This window comes from Lepisosteus platostomus, chromosome 6 (genome assembly GCF_059453375.1).
Source record: "Lepisosteus platostomus isolate fLepPlt1 chromosome 6, fLepPlt1.hap1, whole genome shotgun sequence".
Taxonomy (NCBI): Eukaryota; Metazoa; Chordata; class Actinopteri; order Semionotiformes; family Lepisosteidae; genus Lepisosteus; species Lepisosteus platostomus.
The window spans coordinates 38,971,124-38,996,996 of NC_142616.1; the positions used below are offsets into that span (position 1 = coordinate 38,971,124).

The 25,873-nt window shown below is 36.0% G+C and overlaps 1 protein-coding gene across 3 annotated transcripts; it reads right to left on the reverse strand.

Moving 5' to 3' along the window:
- Positions 1–278: 278 nt before the first annotated feature.
- On the reverse strand, positions 279–24,935 carry casp7 (caspase 7, apoptosis-related cysteine peptidase). Of its 3 annotated transcripts, XM_088635753.1 has the most exons (8): positions 24,790–24,927; positions 24,487–24,574; positions 22,232–22,338; positions 9,956–10,107; positions 7,117–7,245; positions 4,553–4,728; positions 3,958–4,096; positions 279–842 (listed from the first exon to the last, which is right to left on the reverse strand). In XM_088635753.1, exons 3-8 carry the CDS (start codon positions 22,336–22,338, stop codon positions 616–618), a joined length of 930 nt encoding a protein of 309 aa, XP_088491879.1. In that variant the 5' UTR covers positions 24,487–24,574; positions 24,790–24,927; the 3' UTR covers positions 279–615. The 3 variants fall into 3 exon arrangements, with proteins under 3 accessions (XP_088491879.1, XP_088491878.1, XP_088491880.1); XM_088635752.1 differs by lacking the exon at positions 24,487–24,574 and having other exon boundaries at positions 24,790–24,935; XM_088635754.1 differs by lacking the exons at positions 22,232–22,338; positions 24,487–24,574; positions 24,790–24,927 and adding an exon at positions 14,191–14,293.
- Positions 24,936–25,873: the final 938 nt, after the last annotated feature.

Sequence of the window (25,873 nt, forward strand, 5' to 3'; positions counted from 1 at the left end):
CAGTGGAGAACTGAGAAAGTACTTGACCAGTTGTAATAAGAGGTAACTTTAGGTAGGCTAGATAATGAAAACATAGAATGGAATTTAGCCAAAACAATGGGGTTACTACCCATACTCTTATAAACGCTACCAGGTATCCTTAATCCCATAACATTTCATTCAAAAGATGGCACCACCTACAGCACAGTTTGAAATGGTTTGAAAATTCTGGTTCAGAAATAATGGCAATACCTACCAACCAGCATCCAAAGGGTTAATAGAATGGGTTTGTTAATAGAAACAATTGGGGATTACAAATGGGGGGTATAAATAAAAAAAAACAAAACAAATACCATGGACATTGTATTTTAGGAATACAGACAGCACGGAGTACCGCTATGGTAAGCAGTGCTTTAATACTATGTGACTTGCTCTGTACCCTTTAAACATGTGTTTTCCTTCTAGACTTCCCCACATTTTCAGGTCAGTTAATTAACATGAATATTAAACACTGCCTGCCGACGTGACAAAATCCAAGGATAATATACTGTATGTACGTTGAGTGCCACTGAAGAAAATAAAGCTATAAAGGTTAACTCTCCCTGAATGTGTGACCAATGATGGTCAACTTTAACATCAGTTAAAATACAGTTCTTTTGTCAGCATGGAGACCACACAGGGTATCTGCTTCTTCTCGCTGAAGCGCGGATCTTCAGACCATGACTCAAAGTTTGTAGCAACCATGTAGTTGACCCGGGTAAGAATTTGCATGATCTCCAGGTCTTTTCCATATTCGTTCAGGACATTGCACAGAGCCTGAACAAACCATGAGCCTCGGCCAGGGTTCCTCCATGAATAATAACCTGGAATGCACATACATCAGGTGAGTATCACAGCACTTCTACGTCTGCTTATGTCACACGTGAAAAAATGATGAACAATATGAATGACACACAATGTGTTATATTTCACTTTACTGTTTTTACCAAGGATTCTCCACATGTTGCATTTTTTAACCAAAAAATTAAACCAAGATTAGTTCTGCCCCGTATATAAACCTGTGTCTTGCACAGATATTGAAAATGCCTATAAGCAGGGTGTATGAGAAACTTTCTACCAGAGCTTGCAATGTGCAAAAGGTGTCAAAAAGGGGGAAAGCAAAGCAAAACAAAACAACAGCTTTAAACTGCCACCTTAACATGTTTGCCTTATTCTGGAATTTCTTTAATGAAGACAGCACCTATTCCCCAAAACTCACATTTTTCCAAAATAAATATCCTGGCTAGTACTGTAGAACAAAATCTAGCCACCAATCAAGCTACATTAATACTTAATTCTCCATTTTGTTTTGCAAACTGACTATTTTACACCAATTGTAAATCTTCTGTCATTTCACTTCTTTTCATAAAAGATCTACTAGAATAACCGCTCTAGTAAATTATAATGAGTTAATTATACTCTAGCAAGGCTACCATAAATGTTACGGGTGAAATATTTAATCCTTTCATGTACATTCCTATCAAAAGATGTAAAATATTTTCATCATAATAAAGACATCTCTAAGACATTCTTAGACAGGATCTGTTATAATTATTATAAGAATCAGAAGAAAAAAATCATTTATGCAGGTACGTTCTTAGAAAAACAAAGTATACAAATTGTTGCTATTGATTGGTGTGGATGTTGATTAAACTGAAAATTGTGTCCAAATGGCTGGCATGCATCTCCAATTTAAGCAAAACTGGAAAAGGGTAGAACAAACTATAGAACACAAAAACACTTTAAATGCTGCTGGTGAAAAATAGCCAATGAAAGGGAAAAATGTAAAAATAAAATACAGCCCTTTTAAGCAAGGATTCAAAAAGTTCTGTAGAAAGGCCAATATCATTATTAAATTCAGACATGTGCAAATGTTTCTTTATGAAGCAGAAAGAGATATGACCTAACACACTATGAACATCTCAACACATTACTTGTCTTAAAGGTTACTCTTGCTTCCATTTACACACAACACCTGTTCCATATTTTGGATCGAGCTCCATATCAACTAACTAGCACCGTTGTGCTTTCTTTGATTGCAGAAAAAGTATTTGTTTGACTGGAATGAACTACTTTTGGGCTGCTCTAGATGCTTTGGTCTTGGCCATTAATTTACCTACAGTATACGATATCTATATCCTATATTGTAGTCCAGCCACTTGTATACAGTCTGAGTCAGTGACATTCCTAGAGTTATTGCTGGGCAGAGACAAGGTTTTTCATTATATCTGTTGTTTTTGGTTCTTAGTTTAGAACTGCTGATACTGTTATATACCCAAATTCTCAGCAGATCTGCAAAGAGGATATACTCAAGGTTACTATTTTCGTGTCTCATTTGGATAGATAAGCAGCCTGGTTAATACTACTAGTTTTGCATGGCCCGGCTGGGCATAATTCAAAAACATTATTACTTGTTTTTTCAGATGAGTTTGTTCAAGGCTTCAGCTCCATTTACTTTCCATTTGTGGAAAATTTGAATTTGGAATTTAACTGAGTTAACTGGAAAGTTAACTGCAAGAAAACCACCCAAAATAAGTTCTCATTTATTTGAAATAATATCTTGTTATTGGCACCTTCTCCACCCTTTCTCTTACCTACCCTGGACAGATAATTTCTCTCTTTGTTCATTTTATTTGATCAGCAACCTCTTCTTCTCCCCCTTTTCTCTTTTATTTTTGTGAGCTCCCATTTCATCTACATAACCACAATTAAATAACTCCAAAAATGATATATCATGATTATGTTCAACTTGGAAATAATCAAACTATGTATATTTGCAACTGAAGTTTTTTTTAAGGTCTAAGAGAGCAGAAGTAATAAATATGCCAGAATATGAGCCACAATGCAAATAATATGTAATATGAAAGGATAAATGGAAAATTTGAATCCGAAACTTTTCCTACACAATTGAAATGGAAACCTGATTAGAAAAAAAGGCTGGAGCTTCTTTGGCACTAGAATGTAATGGAGAAGTTGGAATTAACTGGCTTTTCTGTTCTTTTGTGCTGTCAAACACAATCTGGAGCTTAGATGAAAGCCTGTATAGCCATGTGGCAATGTTATATAAAACTGCAGAAGAAAAAAGAATCATGCAATGCTATATTCTCAATCCTATACAAGCAAAGTTAATTTATGGGACTGCTGCTACAACTGATCTCTACTTATCGGGTGCAAACATGAGACCATGTGAAAGGCAAAATACAAGAATATTTCAAAAGAAAAAAAAAAGCTTTTGTGAGATTTATGGAAGTTTTTCCAACTATGTTTCAGATAATCAGGGAAAACATTGGGTTTTGGTATCTGCTCTGTTAATACTTAAAAAGAACATTTTCTTGAGGACTTGTTTTCTTATCTACTCTTGTTCAGATCTGTAGTTAGTCATGTTTAAATATGTTTCACCTCATAATTCTGTGTTCCCTACACAACTGCTTCACAATGTATCCACTGGGTGAGCTTACAGTACATTAAATAAAAAAATATTTTAGGGGATGCAAATTGGCAAAATAAGCGTGAAGATATTGCCAAAGAAATGCTTTCTAAGCCCAAAACCAATCTTTTCACAACCAGTTAGACTGCTTTCACAGTTATTTACAAAAACTGTACAGATAAGGGTGTGGAATACAGTAAGTCAAAAGGGAATGAGCTAAGTGGACGAAAAGTAGTTTAGTCTATCACAGAGTAACAGTGGAACCATCAGGCAATTGAGAGGAGAAAAACAAAAACCGCACACATCTCTGAGGATCCAAGGCCCACAGGTTTGCTTCCTTTCAGGTACTAGTTATGAGTAGTGAGGCAGTATTTGACTGACAGTATGTCACACATCATGACAATGGTTCCACCTGATATATTCAATAGCTATTTGTAAATACTTTTGTAATGGTTTGAAATAGCATATTTCTGAAAACTGCTTCTTTCAAAATGGATATACTGTCAAATTACCTGGCACTGTGGAATAAGCAAAAAGGAAGTCTGCCTCCACTGGGATTTTATGCCTGGGGTTGGCATCAGTTTCCAAAGTATCATTCGGAGGGCCAGAATCTGTTTGTATTCCATCATCAAACTCTGAACCCCTGCAAGCCTGGTTTACAACAGAAAACAAAATCATAAAATGAGAATTTCCATAAAAATATAAAGTATGGCAAAAATGCTTACAAAAAGAATTAAATGATTTTTGACTTGGTAAATTATACATACTGTAAATGGAACAGAAACAGCTCATATTGATAATTACTTAAATTTATTACGGATTTGGACTTTATCATTATAGAGCAAATCAAAAGTCCTAGGAAAAATGCTGACTTTGTAAGGCTTCATTTCTTTGCTAGTGCACCACTATCCTTCAGTGCATAGTTACTGTTAACAACCTGTTATATTTAAGTGGTTTAGAAATGATCCGAAAGTCAAGTACAGGCCTACAGACTGGCTGTTCAGGGTTCAGGTAATTGGTTCAGCCCCATAAAGAGGATCATACTTCATATGATCCACTTCCACAATGCTTTCAACGTGGTGGGTGAAAACAGAACAGGCTCCTCACCTGAATGAAGAACAGCTTGGGTTTGCCCACCAGAGTCTTGCACATGTCTCCCCTGAACAAAGAGGTGACACTCTTGATCGGCATCGCTCCGTCGGTGCCGTAGATCATCCCTTCCTCTCCATGGCTTAAGAGGATACAGGCAAAACACGAGCTGTCGCTGTGATCTTCCTCAGAGGCTAACCAATTAGGGAGGGGGACATAAATGATTACACTGCTAGGACAACTGTGATCAATTCAAAGCTGAATTTTGTGCGACAGCCTACTCAATTAATGTGCAGTATATATAAAGAATCGTAAGCCCCTTCGTATTATTAAATTCTTAAATGGAAATCCCACTCCAGGTCTATCACATGAAGAGGGGCTGATATAATGCCCGCAATGTGTTACATTAAATAATGTAACACATTAAAATGTCAATGATCCTAAGTATCCTCTGAAAGAAGGAAAAGCAGTCTCTTTAAAACAGGAAAGTGTGAATCTCAGTCCCCACATTTTGTAAGTATTTAATTTTCTCCCTCACCCACAGACTATCATCATGAAGTCTTGTAACAGATGGGTCAGTAAGAATCTGCTTTAAGGGACTTTATTGTGCATTTTCAAATGCGTACTAGTTCACCTAATAGCCTGCATGCAAGATTCAAGGTTATTGTTGTTTGTAAAACAGCTGAAAACATTTGGGTTTCTGCTTTCCTCCTCTGCTGCTTCTACTCTTGTTCAAATTAACATTACCTCATCTCTGTAAGATGAGATATCAGTCTTTATTGTAAAAGTGTTTCAAGATCCATTTTTTAGTTAATTGTCTTGTTACATTCTGTTACATTTAACAAATCAACTATGCCTCACTTTTTCATGTAGAAGCAGAATGCAAAAAATTCTGGTTATAACAACATTAAAAGAAGCAGCTAATCTAAATGTAATGAGAATGTTTAATGCTGGACTTACCTCATTAAAATTACAATAAATATACATTAATTATTGATCAAAATATGTGAGTGAGTTACAACTATGAACATTTCCCTGCTGTAACTGAGATACATAAGTATCTCAAATGTACTTTTAGACATCTGAAAGATGAGAGAAACTAGGTAACAAAGAACATTAATATTTTCACGTTTTGATTATTATTTTATATTGATTAGTCATTAGAGTAGAATGTTGCAACTCGTGCAGATAAATTAATATTAACGTCTTCTACTATTATTAATGTTAATATATTAAACTTTCTCATTTTAAGCACTTATTGATCTGGTATCAAATTGATGGCAACATTAAAGAAGTGATAAATTGTTTCATTACAGAAAACAGGAGAAATCCAATTCCTACTTTAATAATGTCTCTAGAAAAACCCACTGCTAAAAAATGTCTGGCACAGATTTATATAAATTTAAACTTGAATATAAAAGCTAAAAAATTAACAATGTTTTAAAATAAAAGTTTTTTATTTTATTTTATGTATTTAATGTATTTAATTCAAAAAATATTTAAATACATTTGACAAATATGTACTCTAATAAAAAAATTCTCATGAAATATACTCCCTAATAACTTCTTTTCATAAACACCATTGTTAAAAAAATGCCCGCAATCCTAAAACGATTTTTTCTGCCCGTCATCACTAAAATGGGCTTACTGAAGATATAACCAGTTAACAATTGAACTTGACTGTAATTAACATGTGCTTTAATTAATGAAACAATATCTTAAAATGTGTGAGAATGCACGTAGGTCAACAAATAGCTGAAACGGAAGAGCCCTATCATTCTGCTGTAAATTGATTAACACTTCATTATCCTTCCCATCACATCACATTATCAGCAACCACAGGGGTCTCTTTCCTTATGATTTCAGCAGAGGTTAAGTTGGGTAAATAGCCTTTTAATGTGCTCCATTTTGCTCGGTAGGAGTTTAACTAAACATTTCTATCAGTCCTACACATTTGATATAAATTTAGTATTAAATCCTGTCTTTTTTATTTTCTTTCAAAAAAGAAAAAAAACACAACACAAAGACACAAAGGCTGGAAACTGCTTTGAGGGATTACAGTGTGTGAATTATAGAAAATTAGTGCAATTAACTCTTGTTCTCTTCACTTGCATTATTATTTTAACATCAGGTTGATTTTCAATGTTAAACTGGTACTAGCTTCACAACACAATGGGTCCTATCATTTTCATCAATAAATACCAGTCAGTAAAGAGCTCATTAAGCCTAGAGCTCAATAGAAATTTGACATGCTTTTAACTGCTTTATAATTGTCCAATCTACTCTCACTTAAAAACATCTGTGGAGGGTTTGAAAAGGGCTTAAGAATTGATACCACACATTAAGAAAATGAAATTAGATTTTAATGAAAGTAACTATGCATTACATGGTATGCTGATATTCTATGGGTGCAATGTAATTATTAAACATTCGTCTCGCATATTGATTTGTATACCTTGAATTTAAGGCTCTCCAAATGTACTACATAATTATCTGTGAGCCAGAAAAGACAAAGGCAAAAAAACAGGGGGGAAGGGGTTGTAAATAAATATCGCCAGTTAAAATTATTATATTTAGCTTACCATCTCTGAGTAATTTTTCAATTTTCTCACATGTCTGGTCATTGTAAATGAAAACATTGAAGCCCAGGCTTTTAAAACACTTAAACAGTTCTCCAGCATCTCGGTCTGTGCCATTTCTTACATTCATTCCTGAAAAAGACAGAAAAATGAAGCATTAATCATCTCAAATGGTTTAGTCTTTAGACAGAAGAAAAAGGGAATGTGAAGACTGAAACAGATCAGATTTGATCCTTTCTGTATTCTGTCCTAAAGTTATACACATGGTTTTCATTGACATTACCATTAAAATATGACTTAGAAAACAGTATTATGTAAAAATGAGAAATACCTAACAGCAAAAGAAAAACAAATGGTATGCACTCCATAAGTTCAAAAGGTAAGCCTGTTTTTACATTACAATTTTATTTTAATGAGAGTACAGCCATTATAAACACATTTATAACTGTTAAATGCATTTTATCTCTAGAAAATACCCACATTGTTATTGAAAAGCAGCACTAACTGATTGACTGCTACTAAACCATATAACCCCAGTCAAGATACGCTCTACTTAACCCCTGTGTACTACCAGCATTATTTATACAATCTTGTGATTTTCTTTGTCCCATTTTTAACAAATTCTAAAACACTTCTCTTTGCCAACCAATTTATTGGATATAAGGACCAGAATGAGGACACTATTCACTTCAAGAGTTTCCAAAATATGTGCTCTTATGTGGCCTGTAGATTACTTAAGCATGGAAGACTGAAATGCAAAACACTGTCTGATCACTAAAGAGATTGTGGAAGATGACGTCCTCGGAAAATTAAACAAAAAAATAACGGGGAAGACAAGGAGATATTAGAACACTGAACTTTGGCAGCCAACTTCACTCATTGTACAAGGAAATTGTGACAATGTCTAATTAGGAAAATGCAGAGATGGTTTGAAGTAGAAAATGCAGAGAAGTTAGAATGTACAGGTCTTTTCTTTATTCACTGATCATACATGATTAAAAAACATGTGTTTCTGGCATCATGTGTCTATGTCACATGAAATCTTAGTGATCAATGACAAAGTAGTAAGTAAACTGGTTCAATTTGGTTTCTGCTAAAAGGCAATTTCTTTGAGAAATTGAACCAGTCTGAACTGCCAGTCTGTAGTAATACCGGTAACTGTGGTACAGATTCCTGCAGACACACTGGCATAAACACTCAAACTATTTCACTTGATGCATACTGTTCTATAAAGAGAAATTGCTTGGATCCTCTTCCTTCTTAATGGTTTAACCCTGTGTGCTTCTCTCTTTTTTACCTATAAGCCAGTTCTGAAATGACTGTTGCAACAGGGTAGAAGCAACAGGCAAGCAAGTTGAAAACACATAACACAAAACATCAAGTTAACAGGCAATGTGCTTTGAACTGGAAAAAAAAAAACTTTAGTGACCTCTTTCCTCCAAACACAAGTTTGAATTTGTATTTAAAAAAAACAAAACAAAGGAAATGAATGAGAAGGAAACAAAAGCCTTACTCCATCCATCACTGAGAACTCCATAGAATTATTTTTCTCATGTTTCCCTAATCTGTTACCTTAACTGATAACAGACGTGCATATAGAAATAAGACGTCGCTGAGGTTTATATTTCTAAACGTATTTGCAGTTAGCTTTTCAATGAACTAATTTGTAGGATTTGAATTTTGTAAAAACAGAGTAAGCAGGTTTCTGTGTGACAGCACGTCCTTGTCATTGTCATCATGTCTGGTGCCACACAGTGTGTGGATTTTAGATGCAGTCCCTTCTCCATGCTGCACAATAAAAAGTATTTTTGTTCAGCTGGCTATAAGACACTTGACAACCAGCACTATTCATTTCTTCCTTCATCTTGTTCTGCTCCTTTGTTTCTGCCTTTAAGACATCGCTGAGCAGCCCTTTGTGACAGAATGCAACCAATCCAGTTTTTCTGCTGGCATCTTATGGTGTCTATTAAACTTCCTCTTTCGTCTGCTGTCCACAGTACTTCCTCATATCTGTCCAGAATTCTTCTCTGTATCTAAACGTCTCCAAATATCTTTCGTCCTTAAAGTCCAGGTGTCTGCTGCATATTGAACCATGCCACAGATCAATGTAACGACCAAGCTTTTCCTCAGTTCTACGTTTAGTCTTTTAGTAAGTTCTTCTTCCTGGTGATTGTTGCTTTTCCCATTGATTTAAATCTCTTTTTGTACTTCTGAATCTTCTGCAAACAGATTCCTGAGATATCTGAAGTGTTTTACCTGTTTCGAGTCAAGTTTCTACTTGATCTTGACGTCTGCTCTTTATTTTTCAGGTGAATCATATTTCTTGAGTTTTTTTTTTACTATATTGATTCACACTTCAAATGTATATTTTTTCTACAAGATTCAACTGCATTATTAATATATTTATTAATATTATCCATAGTTTTTTTCAGTCCCTACATTAGTTGACTGATTTTACCATTACCATATTTAAATTTTTTCTCATGTTTTCTTCATCTACCAATTTTTGTCTTGTCCTGTAGTCTTGGCTCTTTTATGTCCTTTCAACTTTGAAACTGATCTACAGTATGTTCATCAGTTCTTGCCCACTGTTTTGGAACAAGAAAAGGTTTTCTTTTTTTCCTGGCAATCATGCCTAGGAAAAACAGTTTCTCAAAAAGGGAAGTGATTTCACATAAGAAATTATATTTTCTTCTTTTTGAAGTGCCTCAAAACTATGAGAAAAAAAAGGATTTTGGTATCAAAAATACTTTGATAACCAGAATAACTGTGAGAGATAAAATGCATTGGAACCATTTTAACCCTGTAGCCACGAATGTCAAAATAGAGCCAGGTACAGTACCTGTTTTTTCATCAAAGTTTTTATTGTTGATAATAATACATTTCCCAACTTGCTTGTAGTTCATCTTATACTGGAATGTTGGTGAAACAATTCTGTAATGGCTTTCGGAAGAAAGGTCTTGCTCCATGCCTTGGTCATCCTTTTTTTTCTTACTGTAAAAAAATCAAAGCAAGTCCTTTTATTCATACATTACCTTTTACCACCTAATGATCCTCAAACCAATAATGCCCAGTTTACGTATTCGATGCCCCACAGCCCAAGCCATTTTAAACATGTATCTTCGCTAAAGACCTGATTAACCCAGATACTTCGCTGTTATGTTTCATTTTTCATGTTTTTTTTGTAATGTATCATTTTTAATGTTTTCATTTTTATATTTTCAAGTAAATATTTCTACATAACATTAAACTTTCAATTCCAAGACCTAAAATGTTTTAATGAGCACCAAATGCTTATTTGAACTAAGTATGTTTCTAAAATATAAACTGGATAACACAAAGAAAACTTTTTTTATTCAAAGTAAATTATGATTTTACTTACATACACTGTCTCCTAGGACCGTGGGGGCAAAACTAATCCAAACATTTTAAACAAATACCACAAATTTGTAGAAAATTGATTACTGACTACAGAGAAGGAATTGATACAATTGTATTTCAACCTATAAAATAAGGATTCTCTAATACCTTTTTTTACATAAGAAGGGAAGTCATATTTTAATGAAAGCAGTGACCATGATGCTGTTAAAAAAGCTAGCAAGTGGATATTTTATAAAGCAGAAAACAAAAAAGCAAGGCATGATTCAGGTCTTATACAGCCCATAAATGCATTGCATTTTTCATCCACAACAGTTTTTCTGCAAATTACTAACTGATGTCTGTTGGTGATCAAACAAAGGAGGTCTTCTTTTCTAAAATGCTGTGGGATCTGGTAATTGAAACCTATTTCCATTTAAATTACTACACAGTCTATCAGTAGAAAGTTTAGTTATATGGGCTTTCCACTTAAACACATACAGTAATCAGAGTGGGGAGATGTGTCAGCCACTAAACTGCAAAATAACAAGCCGTGTCTAATTCCACTCTAATAAAGAAAAATGATTTTTGCCTATGGGCAAACGAAACTACTCTCTCTCTTTTGTACTTCTTACACATACCAAGGTCTCATATTCTTACTCTCTCCCTTATTTCCCTACATGTGAAAAACCCACAGAAAAAACTTTGATATAATTCTATCATTATGTTCACCAATTGATTCTGATTGATTGAAGTTCTCAGAAAAAAAAATGGCTTGTGTTCTGAAACTTTTTTCACACTGGGGGATATTTTGTCAAAATACAATACTACATGTAAGCACAATGTTGCAGTCCAGCAAATTCAGTATAACCTTTAAAATATTGATTCACTGACTTTCTGGGAACATAACACACATTCAGAAAAGTATTAAATCTCATAAGTCAAATAGAAGGACAGAGGGACAAAAATGATTCTCTAAACTTCTGACATACTGAAGACAATTTTTGTTTTTTCTTGTTGTTAGTTTTAACATGTATTAATGCACTTAAGCTAGAGGTTTGTAATTCTCAGAAGCTTACTTGACTGTTTATGACCCCCTTACCACAAAGCAATATGTAGCTCAACTGTATCATGTCTTTTTTAAACATCAAATATATGCATTCATAGTGCAAGCTGAAAAAAGCAACAGACTATTTAAAAAGCATTCTAGCCACATTCCAAAGCTGGATAAGCTCATCTGTGGTTCAGTTATCAAAGTTGATAACTGTACGGACAATATACCGCCATTGCATTGATTGTCAATTTTTTGTAAGCAATACAGTATGTGTAGCCCAAAACAGGCCAATTTCTATTATTGCCTTGTGATGTTATTTTATGAGATTTGCAACAAGTATTAATTTATTTACAGAAATCATTTTTTAACATTTATCTTGAGTGATTCAAAACAGTTCAAACTTTAATGGGAATGTGCTAGAAGTTATCATTTTCTCTCATTTAATTGCCCTTCTCTGTGAAGGCACCATATGAAGAACTAAGGGGTATATAAAAAATGAGTCTTTTGCAACTGTTTTGCAAAACGTAAAATAAATTGTACATATTATCAATATAATCAATCAATATTGCACCACAAACTGTAGAGGATGTCATGTACTCAAAACTGCAGATAACTGGGTGCACTGCTGTATCAGATCTTTAGAAGTAATTTGAAAAAAAAGATAGAGTTGCAACTTATTCTGATAAAGGAAGTGCCCAGCCAATTTACTGTATACTGACGTGTTCCCTCGCAACACAAAGGTTAAGAATGCAGCCTGATCAGATTCGTAGAAGAAGCTGTAAATTCCAACACCATGATCTAACTACCTTTTGTAAAGCAGCTAAAGTTGGGGATGGTTTATTTATACAAAAAGTTTAAAAAATCTAATTCAAAGTTCAAATGCACCAGGCTGAAACACACAAAAGATCTGAACCTTTTGCAGCTCTGACTATCTGACATTTTAAATTATTTTCACATCTTCTTCATTCACACTGCTTGCAGATGATCTTATTTCTGATTGGATACAGATAAGTCTAAATCTTTATTGGAATCTTATGCAGCAATGTAAAACTGTACCCAAACACAAGCTATTAAACCATAGATTTTGTTAATTACCAAAACTCAATCTGATTTAATCTGCACTACAACATCCACCCATCGATTTCTAAACGCTTTATCCAAAACAGTGTTGCCAGGATGCTGGAGCCTATCTGGAAGCACTGTGCGCAAGGCAGGATACACACTCACACACTCACACCAGGGCCAATTAACCTACTAGCACATCTTTCAACTGTGGGTGGACACTGGAGCACCTAGAGGAAACTCATGCAAACACAGGGAGAACATACAAACTCCCCAAAAATTGAACCCAGGGCCCCAGTTCTGCAAGACAGCAATGCTCAACACTGCATCACTGTGCCCCCTACAAAATTATGGGAACTATGCTACAGTACACATCACCTGGATTTGTTACGAATTAAAAAATCTTCTTAGCCTAGTGCTGGAATACTGAACTTCATAAGCTTTGATTTTATATTTAGATTTGACTGGACATTAACACAAATGTAATCTTTTTCTCATACAGTAGCTCTGATAACATGAACGATTATTGTGCAGTAATTGAGAAAGTGACCACACTCTTTCTTTCAGTCCTTTAATTCTCAGTTGCCTTAATTCTCTATTTAAATGAAATTGCACTTTTACAAGATTTAAATTCAGGCAGCACTTTCAGATACAATTATACAGTATAAATAAAATATATGGCTATACCTTATATTTTATGACTTGCCAGCAAAAAGGACATACATCAAATAGAATGTATGAATTGCCTTATGTGAAAATTAACAGAAATTAATTTATATTACAATTATATTTTAAGACCGATACACTTCTATATGGCAAATTACTGTCAATGTGGAGCCCAGAGCTAAAAACGTGTTAGTCAGATATCAAGAATACAACTGGAAAAAAAACTTTGAAATTACTTTTTTTAAACAATAGTATTTTGTAATACTTGGCAATTCTACCATTTAAAAGAAATTTTCTATTCATTAAGTAAGCTTCCACAAAAGCAAACAAAAATAATCACCAAATGCAAATAACTGCATATTGGCCTTGATTACAAAATGGGCACAGAAAAACAATTCAAAAACAATTTAGTACATTGACCCTGCACATAAACAAGACTGAGAAAAAAAAAACATTTTAATAAGTCTGAAACCTGCTTAACCTATATGTACATATACTGTAAATACATTTGGAAAAATTTGGCCAAACAGTATTATCAACGGATTGCCAGGTAGATTGTTTTGTAGATGGTTGTGCCATATCCCTTTATAGTAAGCATATCAACAATGATTTGATTTGGTGGTTGAGCATTTTTTTCTTTTTAGTCCATTTCTAACCAGACCTGTGCAGATCCATATGGTCCGTTAGTATAGTTCTCACATCAGCAGCTGTCTAGAACACTGCAGCAAGTGCGGCAGGTTCTACATCACCAGAGTGCCGCAATCATACACAGTGCAACCTGAGGGAGTACAACACGAGAGAGGTCACGTGAGACCGATCGCTCCAATTTGGCTGTTTTCCAGATTCCCAGCAAATCCACAACTCTGGCACCCGAAATTAAATGACCTTTGGATACAGAAAAATATTTTCAAAGACGCAAGGAAAGCTGGAAAGCTTACCTTGGTTCCTCATTCACTGGTACACCACTCTGCATCTGAAAAGCTTTTCCCCCAGTTTGTTAAAGAAGTCCCTGTCGCTGTGCTAGGAGCCCACCATGCTCCACAGTACCGTATAAAACATGAAGCGTGACGCTGAACTCTCAGGCCATGCAAAGCCCCTGTGTCAGCAAGTGAGTGGCACTGGAGTTTTCTATAGGGCTATTCAAACACAAAGTGCCTGTGACCCACCAACCTGCTGAGGTCATCCTGGCCTCCCGCACCTCTGCTGACAGGCACAGAATCAGGGCAGGGCTGAGACTCGTGTCCTGGTCTGCTGCATGGATATGTGCATGGTAATGTACATATGTCAAGTACATGCTTGTTAGCTTCAATCTCATGTTAGTAACTCTTCTTTAGGGATCCCTTCAGTTTACTTTTATTACAAAATGAATTTGAGAGCCCTATATAGTATATGGCTTGGTGTAATGACAGAATGTATAAAGATTGGAAATTGTGTCAAGATCTTGGCTCTCTTTGTTTGTGCTGCTCTTATTTTCACGTGTAGCACCATGAAAATGCTTCAGGAGCAGTTAAGGTGTGGGGGAGTCCTACTGTATAATTGAAATTGATCAATTCATCAATTTCCCTTTGGGATCAATAGTCTTATCTATCTAATTAACAAAAACAAATTCAAGAAGCTATTGGTCTCTGTGCAGACAAGACCCATATTTTAATGAAAGCAATACAAACATGGTGCTATAGAGTTTCTAAAACTGTGCTAGAAAGGCATTTTTCGAAACTTTAGGCAAAGTTGGGTAACTTCAAAACTTAAGATTGCAGACGATAAGTATTATTCTTTCAAACTTTACATAAGACAAAAGGTAAAACACTTGGCTTGCTTTTAAGGTTTCTTCCAGTCATTCAGCAACCAGTTTTTGAGGCCATTAGAAATATACAAGCAAAAAGCTAGATGGTAGAAATTTGATCCAAATGTAAAAAAGAAAGCCCACAGGAATGAGAAAGTTATGTCCGCTCTTGATTTTGCCCTATTAAAATTCCTATCCAGTCATAGCCAGACCAATGAATGCATCTTGCAAAAACTGCCCTACAAGTGAAAAACTACTACTGCAGCTCTATATTGTATGTAGTATTGTTCATTTGTGTGTTCGCTTTGAATTTTCACTTTAAACAGAGGTGTGATACTCTGACCCCTCCAAAATGGCACTCAAGCTCAGCTCAGCTCACTGCTGATGAAAGGGAAAGAGAGCAATACATACCTTTATTGAGTTTGCCAGTTGGCCAGTCAGCTGAGAGAGAGCCATCATGCATTGTTCTTTTTATTGTGCCAAACTAGATTGGTGGATTCTATGCAGTAGCTGTCCCTAGTCAACCGAAAGAATGAATTCAAGTTGAAAAAATGCGCACTACACAACAATAATTTGTAGGTTAACTAGTCTGGTTGATGTCACTCAGTTGATTTAAAGTAATTAAAGATAGTAAAACTGATAATCCTAATTCATGTCTCACAAATTATTGTTATAGTTATGAAGTATTTCTAGGACAAATGACTGTAGCCAATAGGAAACCCAAGCTTTGAAAACATGCAGTATACACCAAACATAATGCAGGACAATAACATACATTGGAATCTGAGATTCATGGCTCAAAGTTTTCGGTGTTCAAATACTTTTTCTTCAAAATTCAAACGTAATGTACTCAAAAACTATAGTCACTTTAGGGTTATTTGTTTGGAGATGGCTGGCCAGTCACTTTCTTAAACATATCACCAGTAAATAGTTTAGTGGTTACAGAAATGAAAGCCAGGTCATAATAATAATAATAATAATAATAATAATAATAATTGCTTACACTTATATAGCTCTTTTCTGGACACTCCACTCAAAGTGCTTTACAGGTAATGGGGACTCCCCTCCACCACCACCAACATGCAGCATCCACCTGCACGTTGGTGTGGTGAGCGTTCTGGCAGCCATAGTGCACCAGAACGCTCACCACACATCAGATATCAGTGGGTAGGAGAGTAGAGTAATGAAGCCAATTCATAGATGGGGATTATAAGGAGGCCATGATTGGTAAGGGAAAATGGGAAATTTGGCCAGGACACTGGAGTTACACCCCTATTCTTTTTGAGAAACGCCCTGGGATTTTTAATGACCACAGAGAGTCAGGACCTCGGTTTTACGTCTCATCCGAAGGACGGCGCCTGTTTACAGTATAGTGTCCCCGTAACTATACTGGGGCATTAGGACCCACATGGACCACTGGGTGAGCGCCCCCTGCTGGCCCTACTAACACATTTCCAGCAGCCACCTTAGTTTTTCCCAGGAGGTCTCCCATCCAAGTACTGACCAGGCTCACACCTGCTTAGCTTCAGTGGGTTGCCAATTGTGAGTTGCAGGGTGATATGGCTGCTGAATGATCACAGTAGAGTTGCATCAAGAGTGGCTGGAAGCCATCAGGAATCACATGGTTTACAATGAAATCTCTGTCTCTAGCCAGAGTATGAAAAGAGACATCAAGAGTGGTTTTCTGTTCATGCAAATTTGGCCTTGAAGCAGATGGGCCTTGTTCCCTTCATTGATTAAAGTGCAGCCTGAAAAGCAATGATCAGGACTGTGAAACACACTTGCGTGCAGAACACTTTGATAATTTCAAGATCTGATCTTTAAATAGAACATTATAATGGTGGTATTGTAATGGTCGGGGGCATACTTGCCAACTTTTCAAAATTATTGGGAGTGCTAGTCTTAAAATGTATTCACATTTGCAAAGCACTTCTTTCCCTCGTTCCCTTCAATAATGGTTAAAAAGAGTACAGCATATTGTAACAGTATTGAAGGCTTTGTATCATTGTTAAGAAAAAGTGTTCCTTCACATAAAACTTCTGCTGATGGAGTATTTACAGCCAACATCCAAAATGACAGAATCTCAAATACAGAGCACCAAAATGCATTTTGTTTTTTTCTTGTTAGAACATATCAATGAACACATATTTTGCATGTTCCACAACACAGTGACAGATTGTTCATGCTTTTGAAACCAGAAACCACATAAGAGCACATAGCGCATAGTTTTTTTTGTATGATTGGTTTTCTGTATGCCAAATCTATTAATATCAAATGTCCTAAACATCTTTTTTCACTTATGATTAAGCTTTCCTTACGATAGGTCATTAAATAAAAATCAACTCAATCATAATTAAATAATTAAGGACTTCAGAGTCTGATGCAAGACAATTAGCATTGTGAATGCACAGTCCTCCCAAACAAAATGTCCCATTACAATAATAGCACACACAAGCCAAAATAGCAACCAGCCTCACAACCTGTACTGAATTACAGTGAACGTTTTCACTCTAAACATGCTACTCTCACCATCACATTGCTGTTCTTAACTAAACTAAAGCATTTACCACAAGAAGGAAGAAGAAAACAACAAAACAGGAAATGCAGATATGAATAATGTTTCTACTCTTTTTTTATTTTATGTAATATTGTCAGTGGGATATTCAAATGTTTTTGCTTTTTTGTTCTAGAAAAGAACTTTTATTTGCTGAACGTTTTCTAAAAAGTATAAAGATGCCATTCACACAAAAAACAAAATAAGTGTGACAGAAATATTAAAATCAACATATTAACTTGTCTCATTAACATATTAAAGGTCAATGTTGGATTTTAAAACATGCTCTATTTGAAAAATGAAATAAAAATTGCAGTGGACCCAAGTATTTTACAAGCGGTCTTCTAGATAGGGAAAAGCAATGAATTTTTATTTAGGTTTATTGATGTTTATACATTACATATCTGTATATGCAGATAATATTAGTTTGGACATGGTTGAAAACTGACTAATAATATTTGATATGTAAAATTCTTCAACAGGAAGCATAAGTTACATAGAACTAGGGGCATGTTATATTAGATATTTGAATCCATGCTGAATCTAAAATGTCTTTTCTATACACATGTTTGAACTACTATTATCCAAGTATAAAATCTTGTGGGAAATAAATCAATGCTTTTTTAAATCAATTGTTGAAAAACTATGTATAACATTTATTCTCACTTTTGATTCCTTTATTAAGTACTCTTATGTCACATTTATTACAGATTATACAAATAACAGCATGTTTTTTCAAGCAAAAGAAGTAATCAGATTCATTATGTCTTATTTCAAAAAAGCAAGTCACTAATGCACTAATGGAATGAAAAAGTTTAAATCACCCTTTTGAATTCCAAAAAGGACATGAGGGCTAAACAGAAGCTCTACTGAAGCTTTTAAGTGCACCCTTGTGAAAAAGGCAAACCCTCAGAAAAGATTTTGCAGACTAATTTGCTTCTAAACCCCAAATGCATGCTTCCATCACACTAAGAGCTTGTGGTTGAAAATGCTGGAGGAGCCTGCCATCAAGTGGAATGATTTGAAAACTTTTTCTACAAAAAAACACTCAGGTTTGTTTCAGCAAATACAAAGTAATTATTTCTAAATTTAACATATACTTCTTGATTTTAATATAAAAACACTACGATTGACGTAGTAACTGCATGTATAACAGTAGCTACGTCTTTTTGTGATTTATTATCTGACTATATTTTTTGGAGAGCTTGGGATTGCACAGGATGTAATTTGCCTCAGCAATTTCACTACGTGTAGTAAGGTTTCACTGAACTGTTTTTTTATTTTCTCTATATATTTTATGAAATTCAAATATCAAATGTATTAAAATACATATATTTTTAGAAAATTCAAACTGCTTATAATAATGAGCATTGTTGGATGCATTCAAGATGTTTTCATTTCGGTATAATCAGTTTATGTTTTCCCCATAGGTACTGTTGATTCCAATACATTACCACAACATAACATAGCTTGAGAATATTCAATGCTGTTTCTTGAATAATACGGGTTATTGTGGATACTAACTTAATTTGTGCTCAAAAACCTTAGGTAACTCTCGTGACATCTACAGGCAGATTGTTGAACTGCAACCTTTTCAAATCTTTGTCAAGTTTAAGCAATCAGTATTGGCTTCAGAAATCTGTAAAAATACATAAAGCAATCACAATCAACTGTTTTATGCTTAATTAGGGCACTGGTAGCAAGGCTGGTTTGCTACAAGGTACTGAAGAAAGGGCTTAAAGTCTAAATCACTGACCACTATTTGTTCTGCATGCATACATACCAACAAAACAGATATTCATACAGTATAATAAATACAACAAATACTGAGGAAATGTATGCATAAACTAAGAATTGATTACATGTATTTATATGTCCCTGTTGTGTTTGTCATATTGCTTTTATGGGTGTCATGGTGCTCACAGCACTGAACCACTGGGTATCCAAACCTGGTGTAATATCTGCGTGGGGCTTGTATGTTCTATGCGTGTTCACATGAGTTTCCTTCGGTTTCCTCCCACAGTCAAAAAACATACTGCTAGGTTAACTGGCTTCTGGAAAAAGCTGGCCCTATTGCGAGTATGTGAGTGTTTATGTCTCTGCATGCCTCAGTAAACTAGTTTCAGATATGAAATCCACCACTTGCCTTTTAGATCCCATTCCCACTGCTTTATTTCAATCCTGTTTCACTACTCAGTCCCTGAGCACTGGTCTGGTACCAACAGACTTTATAACTGCTGCCATTACCCCAGTACCAAAAATAACCTAAACAATTTTCACCCAATATCCAATTTACCCTTTCTTGCAAAAATTTTACAACCTTTTGTTACAATTCAGTTAATAACCAAATAACCTTTTCAAACCCCTCAAGTGTGGTTTCCAACAACTTCACAGCACAGAAACTGCCCTGGTTAAAGTCACTAATGATATTTTTATTGCTTCCGATTCCTGTTCTCTCAATATACATCCATACCAAACCTCACACTGATGTGGCTGTCTCTGCTCTCTCTAATCACATTTTTGACATACTGTAAAAACATGGATGCCTCACTTTCCTTGAACCAATGCAGTGGCCCTATCTGTGGACGGTACTTGATTTGAGTTTCAATCAAAACTGAACAATTTGGGAATGATATTTGATCCTGGCTTGATGTTTGACCCACATGTGCACAACTTGTCAAAACATCATTCTTCCAGCTCAGAAATATCACCAGACTGCGTCCTTTGTTATTGCTCGCTGCCGCTGAAAAGCTGGTCAACACTTGTTTTTTCTCAAATTGACTACTGTAACGCTCTACTCAATGGGGTATCTAAATCCACAATGAACAAACTACAGTATGTCCAGAATTTGGCAGCCAGAATCCTGACCAGGTCCTTGCAATGGCTTCCTCTCAGGTTCTGTCAAGATCCTGATGCTCACCTACAAAACTCTGCATGGCTTGGCACTTCAGTACCCATCTGTTACTATCGTCCTGCTCCCCACCTTGCAACCTTCACTAGTCTAATTCTGGTCTCCTGTCTTTCCCCTATGGATAACAGGGCCTTCTCCTTCTACAATCCAAAGCTCTGCAACTCAAGATACAGTATGTAAAGATATCAAGAGTCACCTTCCTTGAACCGTTTCCAATCTTGGCTCAAAACCTTCTTATATCAAAGGGCTTTTATTTAACTGGTTCTGCCTGCCTCTTGACTTTCCTACTGTATTCCTACTATTTTACAGTATTTTTTTTTGTTTGTTATTCCTCTGTAAAGGGCTTTGAGAAACCACAAGGTGCAATATAAAAGTATTATTATTTCCTTGATATCATTGTCCTTGCTTTGCGCCCATTGCTATCCAGGATAAGCTCCTTCTCTCCTGTGAACCTGACCCAGAAGACTGGTTAGAAAATGAGTGCATGGGTGTTATGCTCGTCGGTATGTTTGTTATTGCAGAATACTGACTGTCCATGTCAGCAGTGAAAATTAAAGCTCAATCTAAAATGATAGCTCCCTGTTTCACTTCTCCTGGCCAAGAAACCACTAATCTTTCTGTCTGCATCCTTTTACAGAGATTTCATTACATTTAGTCCAGAAACAAACATCACAATCTCCTTCTTCTCTCAATGACAGACCAATTTCTTTCAAAATTTTCTCCATTTCTTTTACAGATTTCAGCTTTTTATACCTCTCTGACAAAGCCCCCTTCATGTGGACACTTTATCACCTGTGTGTCCCTTCACACCTTCTGTCCTTTGTCCTCCTGTGCTTTACATTCCTGCCACATTACCGTCTCTCAAAATACCAGAAGAAGGCTCAACAGCTGAAACGTTGTTTCTTCATACTACTCTTTAGAGTGGAATTATCCTTTACATGTTCCTTTGCAAACAATGCATACTGAAACAGGTCCCCACTCAGGACTAAGAGTATATTCATACTCTAATGATAAGAATAGAAGTGATCATTCAATTTATCTGACTTGCTTGGCTGCAAGCAGCTTATTATTCCAAGGGTCTCATCAACCTGTTTCTCTAAAGAGCCCAGGCGATCAGTCTCATATATAATAGGATGCAACATTCCACGCTTGTTACACATTTTGTGTTGAAATTAGCATCAGACCACATTCACACACATCCCATCCCATGACACTTAAATTATTCACACAAGATTTCTAGCAAGCTGAAGTCCCCATATCTCTTACACATTGCAGGAAAACTGGACTTTGCATAGTCCAAAGTCCATAGTTTCAAGCCCACTTGAAACTAGGAGGAGAACTGTACACCTCTTGTGCTAACACACTTCTAATAACATCACTTTATTAACCCTTTACAATTTCTTGCTTTAGGAATTGTCTTTTCGCATACCCCAGCTTGCTCTCCATGAGACACACAGACAGGGAGAGAGCCTGGGGTCAGAGCGCAGGGTCTGCCATTGTATGGCGCCCCTGGAGCAGTTGGGGTTAAGGGCCTTGCTCAGGAGCCCAACAAAGTAGGATTCCTCTGCCGGCTGCGGGATACTGTATGAACCGGCAACCTTCCAGCCACAGGGGCAGATCCTTAGCCACAGAGCCACCCCTCCGCCCCAATGTGGGCTATAATAGGAAAACAACTGCAAATGCACACTTTTAGGAAGCCGTCCCACCTAAAACAGGATTTTTAACACTTACTTTCCAAATAGAAGAAATCTTCCTTTTCGGTCTGGTTTGGCATCCGTTGCATCACCTGAAGGCTCCATGCTCTCTTCTACCTCAGGAACAACAGATCTGTCTGCCATCTGTGTGGCAAGAAACATCTTGCATAAAAATTTAAGTGGAACGTATAAACAGGCACATAACTAAAATGAAACCGTGTGCAAACTGAACCCATGATCTTAATAAAAAATAACGATGCCAGTATTGTATTTCTAAAGAAATCAAGCTAACAGAAGATATGTTCAGTACACACTTTGGACTGGACATGTGCAAAGCATATCTGCAGGAAAGGAGAGTCCATCCATTAGTTAAACCTCAAATTCACAACGAACAATACAGATCCCATCCTGGCCACGGAACATGGGAATCTGGTCTATCCTTGTTAAGATGTAGCTTGTTCATACTGTATATGGCAGCATTCCTCAAGATGGCTTGTTGTAGATGCTGTGCGAGCATGAGGTGACAGTGCCACTTCTGCTTGTTACCCAGGCCTGCTTTTCTCCGAATAAGAGCTGTAACTGTATTCTCTGTATTAAAGGGAAACTGCAACACTATTTTATTTCAGTGTGATAAAGAATCAGCATTGATGGGTGGATTTTAGACCACAGTGAAAGTAAAATGTACACAGTAACATGTAAAACCTCTAATTAAGATCACAAAATTAACAACATTTCGAGGTATTCGCAGCACCATATTTCCGTCATATCAACTGCATGCTGTGTTAACAAGTAAGTAGATCACAGAACTTTTCTGTAGCGAAATGTCTGCTGCTCAACCTATACTTATATGCTTATTCATCGCATTACATTCGTCAGTGACTAGTGAGCAGGAAGGGCAGATTTTACATAATAATTCTCGCAAACTCTTTCTCTCGCCCGTGGTGAGCCAAGTGGTTTGCAACAACATGGCGACTATCCAGTACTTTTACAAAGTTCACTATATTGTTCTTAATCCAGAATTTGACATTTTTTGTGATACTGTCAATTCATTTTGTTATTGAGATTTCATAACTGGTCTGAGAAATTGAGATGGCAGTTCCCCTTCAAGACATGCGTGTTCAAAGAGGACATGGGAACCAACCATGAGTGTCTGTGCCTTAATGTCCAAGCATGAATGGACATTAAGGCACAGACACGCTATGAAAAGTATCCAGTCTAGGGGCTTGGAGGCAGCATCCATGTTTGCAGAAGATATTATCTTTGCCTTATCTGACTGTGATCTCTGACACGAGATTGAACATTTCACTGCTGAGCGTGAAGCAGCTCGGATCAGCATCTCAAAGTTGGAGGTCATCATCCTCTCCCAGTAAAAAGGAGATTGCTCTTTTCTTGTGAGAGGCAAGAAGCTGTCCTTAGCGAAGGAGTTCAGGTACCTAGGGGGCTTGCTACTTCGTAATAACAAGTGGCAGTGAGGACTGACAGATGGATGCATTGTCAGCATTGTTGAGGGCACCATCCCAGTTCGTGATGGTGAAGCAGGAACTCTGCCGATAAAGATCTGCAGGATTATCTAAGTCCCCATCCTCCCCTATGATCAAGAACATAGGGCAATGTACAAAAGGAGGTTTGGTAGCCAAGCTGATGGGCTTCCTTGCTGAGACAGCGTCAGAGTCAAAGGAGACAGAAGCTCATTTATCCTCCACATTGAGAAGAGCCAGCAGAAGAAGCAATAGACAAATGTGAATTCTGTGAAGTGCGATCAGTGCAGTTTGAAACAGATATGGGTCCTACAGAAAGAGAGATGAGCTTTATCCTCAAACATTCAGAATGAATGATGGACTCCCTCTACACAGCAGTCAATGCATTGCAATTTGCCTCTAGGATGGACAGATGTATTGCCTAACCAAACAATTATAGAAAATAGATTTTTCAGCTTAAAAAATTCAATGTTTCCCTTTCCAATCTCATTTGCTCTATATATGCTCTCAATAATGGTTCTATAATACTAAATGAGATTTAGTATTCCACTTTTATTTATTGGAAATAACTTTTAATTATATTATATAATCGTGTACAAAGACAACGTCTAGCTCAGCATAATGTTCAGGTGTATAAATTGACAGTACCTTCTTAAATACAAGCGGCAGTAATGTAACATTAAGGTGTTTACAATTGAAGAAGTTGGTTATTATTTACATACATGCAGAAATGTTAGTACTTCAATGTACTTAAAAGAAGGACTATTCACACTAAAGTTATAAAGGCCCTATTTTTTCCAGTCCCTATTCTTACCTTAATTAACTTACAACAGAATTTTCGGTCCTGAGCAAACTATCTGTTCAAATGCTACAGCAACTTCGAAACACACTTTGTAGGTTTACTTCGGGGGAGAAAAGAAAACATTTGAGATGTTTTAATTGTGATATCTTACACGTGTCTTTAATGTTCATTCATAATGACACACTGATTTTCGTCTCGTCTAGTTAACATTAGTATTATAAAATAAAGCATTTTAAGACGAATCTACAAGAGCAGAGCTACGTAAAAATGTTACTTGATTTTAAAAAAATCAAAATGGTAGTTTGTCATACTTACTTTTTCCAAAATTTGCAGCTGCTTTTTTCTTTGCAGTTCTTTAATCTTCCAGTCTATATTGAGCGTTTTCTCTTTCGCTTTCGCGTAAGTTAACTGATCGAGCAGTTACAACGAAACAAACAGGAAGTAATGAAAGTATTTTTTAGTTTCGACCAGCTTCCCAATAAGGAAGCGGGTTTATTTAAAGGTCCTGCCTTCTATTACGAAAGACGTGAGAATTTAGCTCAAAAGTTCATGCACCATTCATGTAAAACATCAACCATAAAGATGGTGTAAGAAATGTATAATCATTAGCATGTTTTCAATCAGTCATTCTGTTTTCAATGTTTGGATCAGTAAGCTAAAATAAATAGGTAGTCTTACATGATAAGTATTATACATTAGGACTATTTAAAAAGGGGTTCATACGGTAGCTGAAAGGCAATGTGCATCAATTTGATTATACTGTATACAGTATGTTCAGTGGATTTCACCTTTGCCTACCAAAAACAATTGTTTTGGGGTGTGACTGAAAAGACAGACTTACAGCAGATACTGAGGTACAATGGCTGTCTCAAAATTGCTTTATGAAATTAAAGCCATGTGGCCTTTCAATATAATACAACTGTCATTCTTAGGTTATTTGTTAAAAAATAGATTAAGTACTGTACATGCCAGTTCAAAGTCTGACTCATAGGACAACAGTATGAGGGTTTATTCTCTGGTGTAAACGTTTCCGCAGATAAGGACTATCAAAATTCATCCAAAAAGTCTAGACAAGGCGATTAGATTTGTTCCTGTTTTCTGAATTTCCTGAATTCTGTTCACAAAATGGTGAAAACAATTAACTCTGAAACAAAAAGCTTAGAAAAACTTTAAACATTTAATGAAACAGTGAGAAGAAAATGTGGTGAAGTGTACAAAATTGCAATGCTTCTACTTGCTTAAAGCAAAGGTTTTGAAGACTTTAAGAACAAAAAATTCAGTGTCAGCCAGACAAAGACAACCTGACATATGTTACACCTAGTTTAGTTATTGCAGCATCAGGTGCATAGAAGTCATATTTGTAATGTGCATATTGTTATTACATAGCTTATTACTGAGT

Excerpts from the sequence above, each read along its gene's own strand:
- casp7 (XM_088635752.1), bottom strand. The coding sequence starts at position 22,338 with ATGGCAGACAGATCTGTTGTTCCTGAGGTAGAAGAGAGCATGGAGCCT. Across the intron at positions 10,108-22,231 it reads AGATTTCTTCTATTTGGAAA|TAAGAAAAAAAAGGATGACC; the intron begins GTAAGTGTTAAA and ends ATTTTTTTACAG. Across the intron at positions 4,097-4,552 it reads CCAAGCTGTTCTTCATTCAG|GCTTGCAGGGGTTCAGAGTT; the intron begins GTGAGGAGCCTG and ends GTTGTAAACCAG.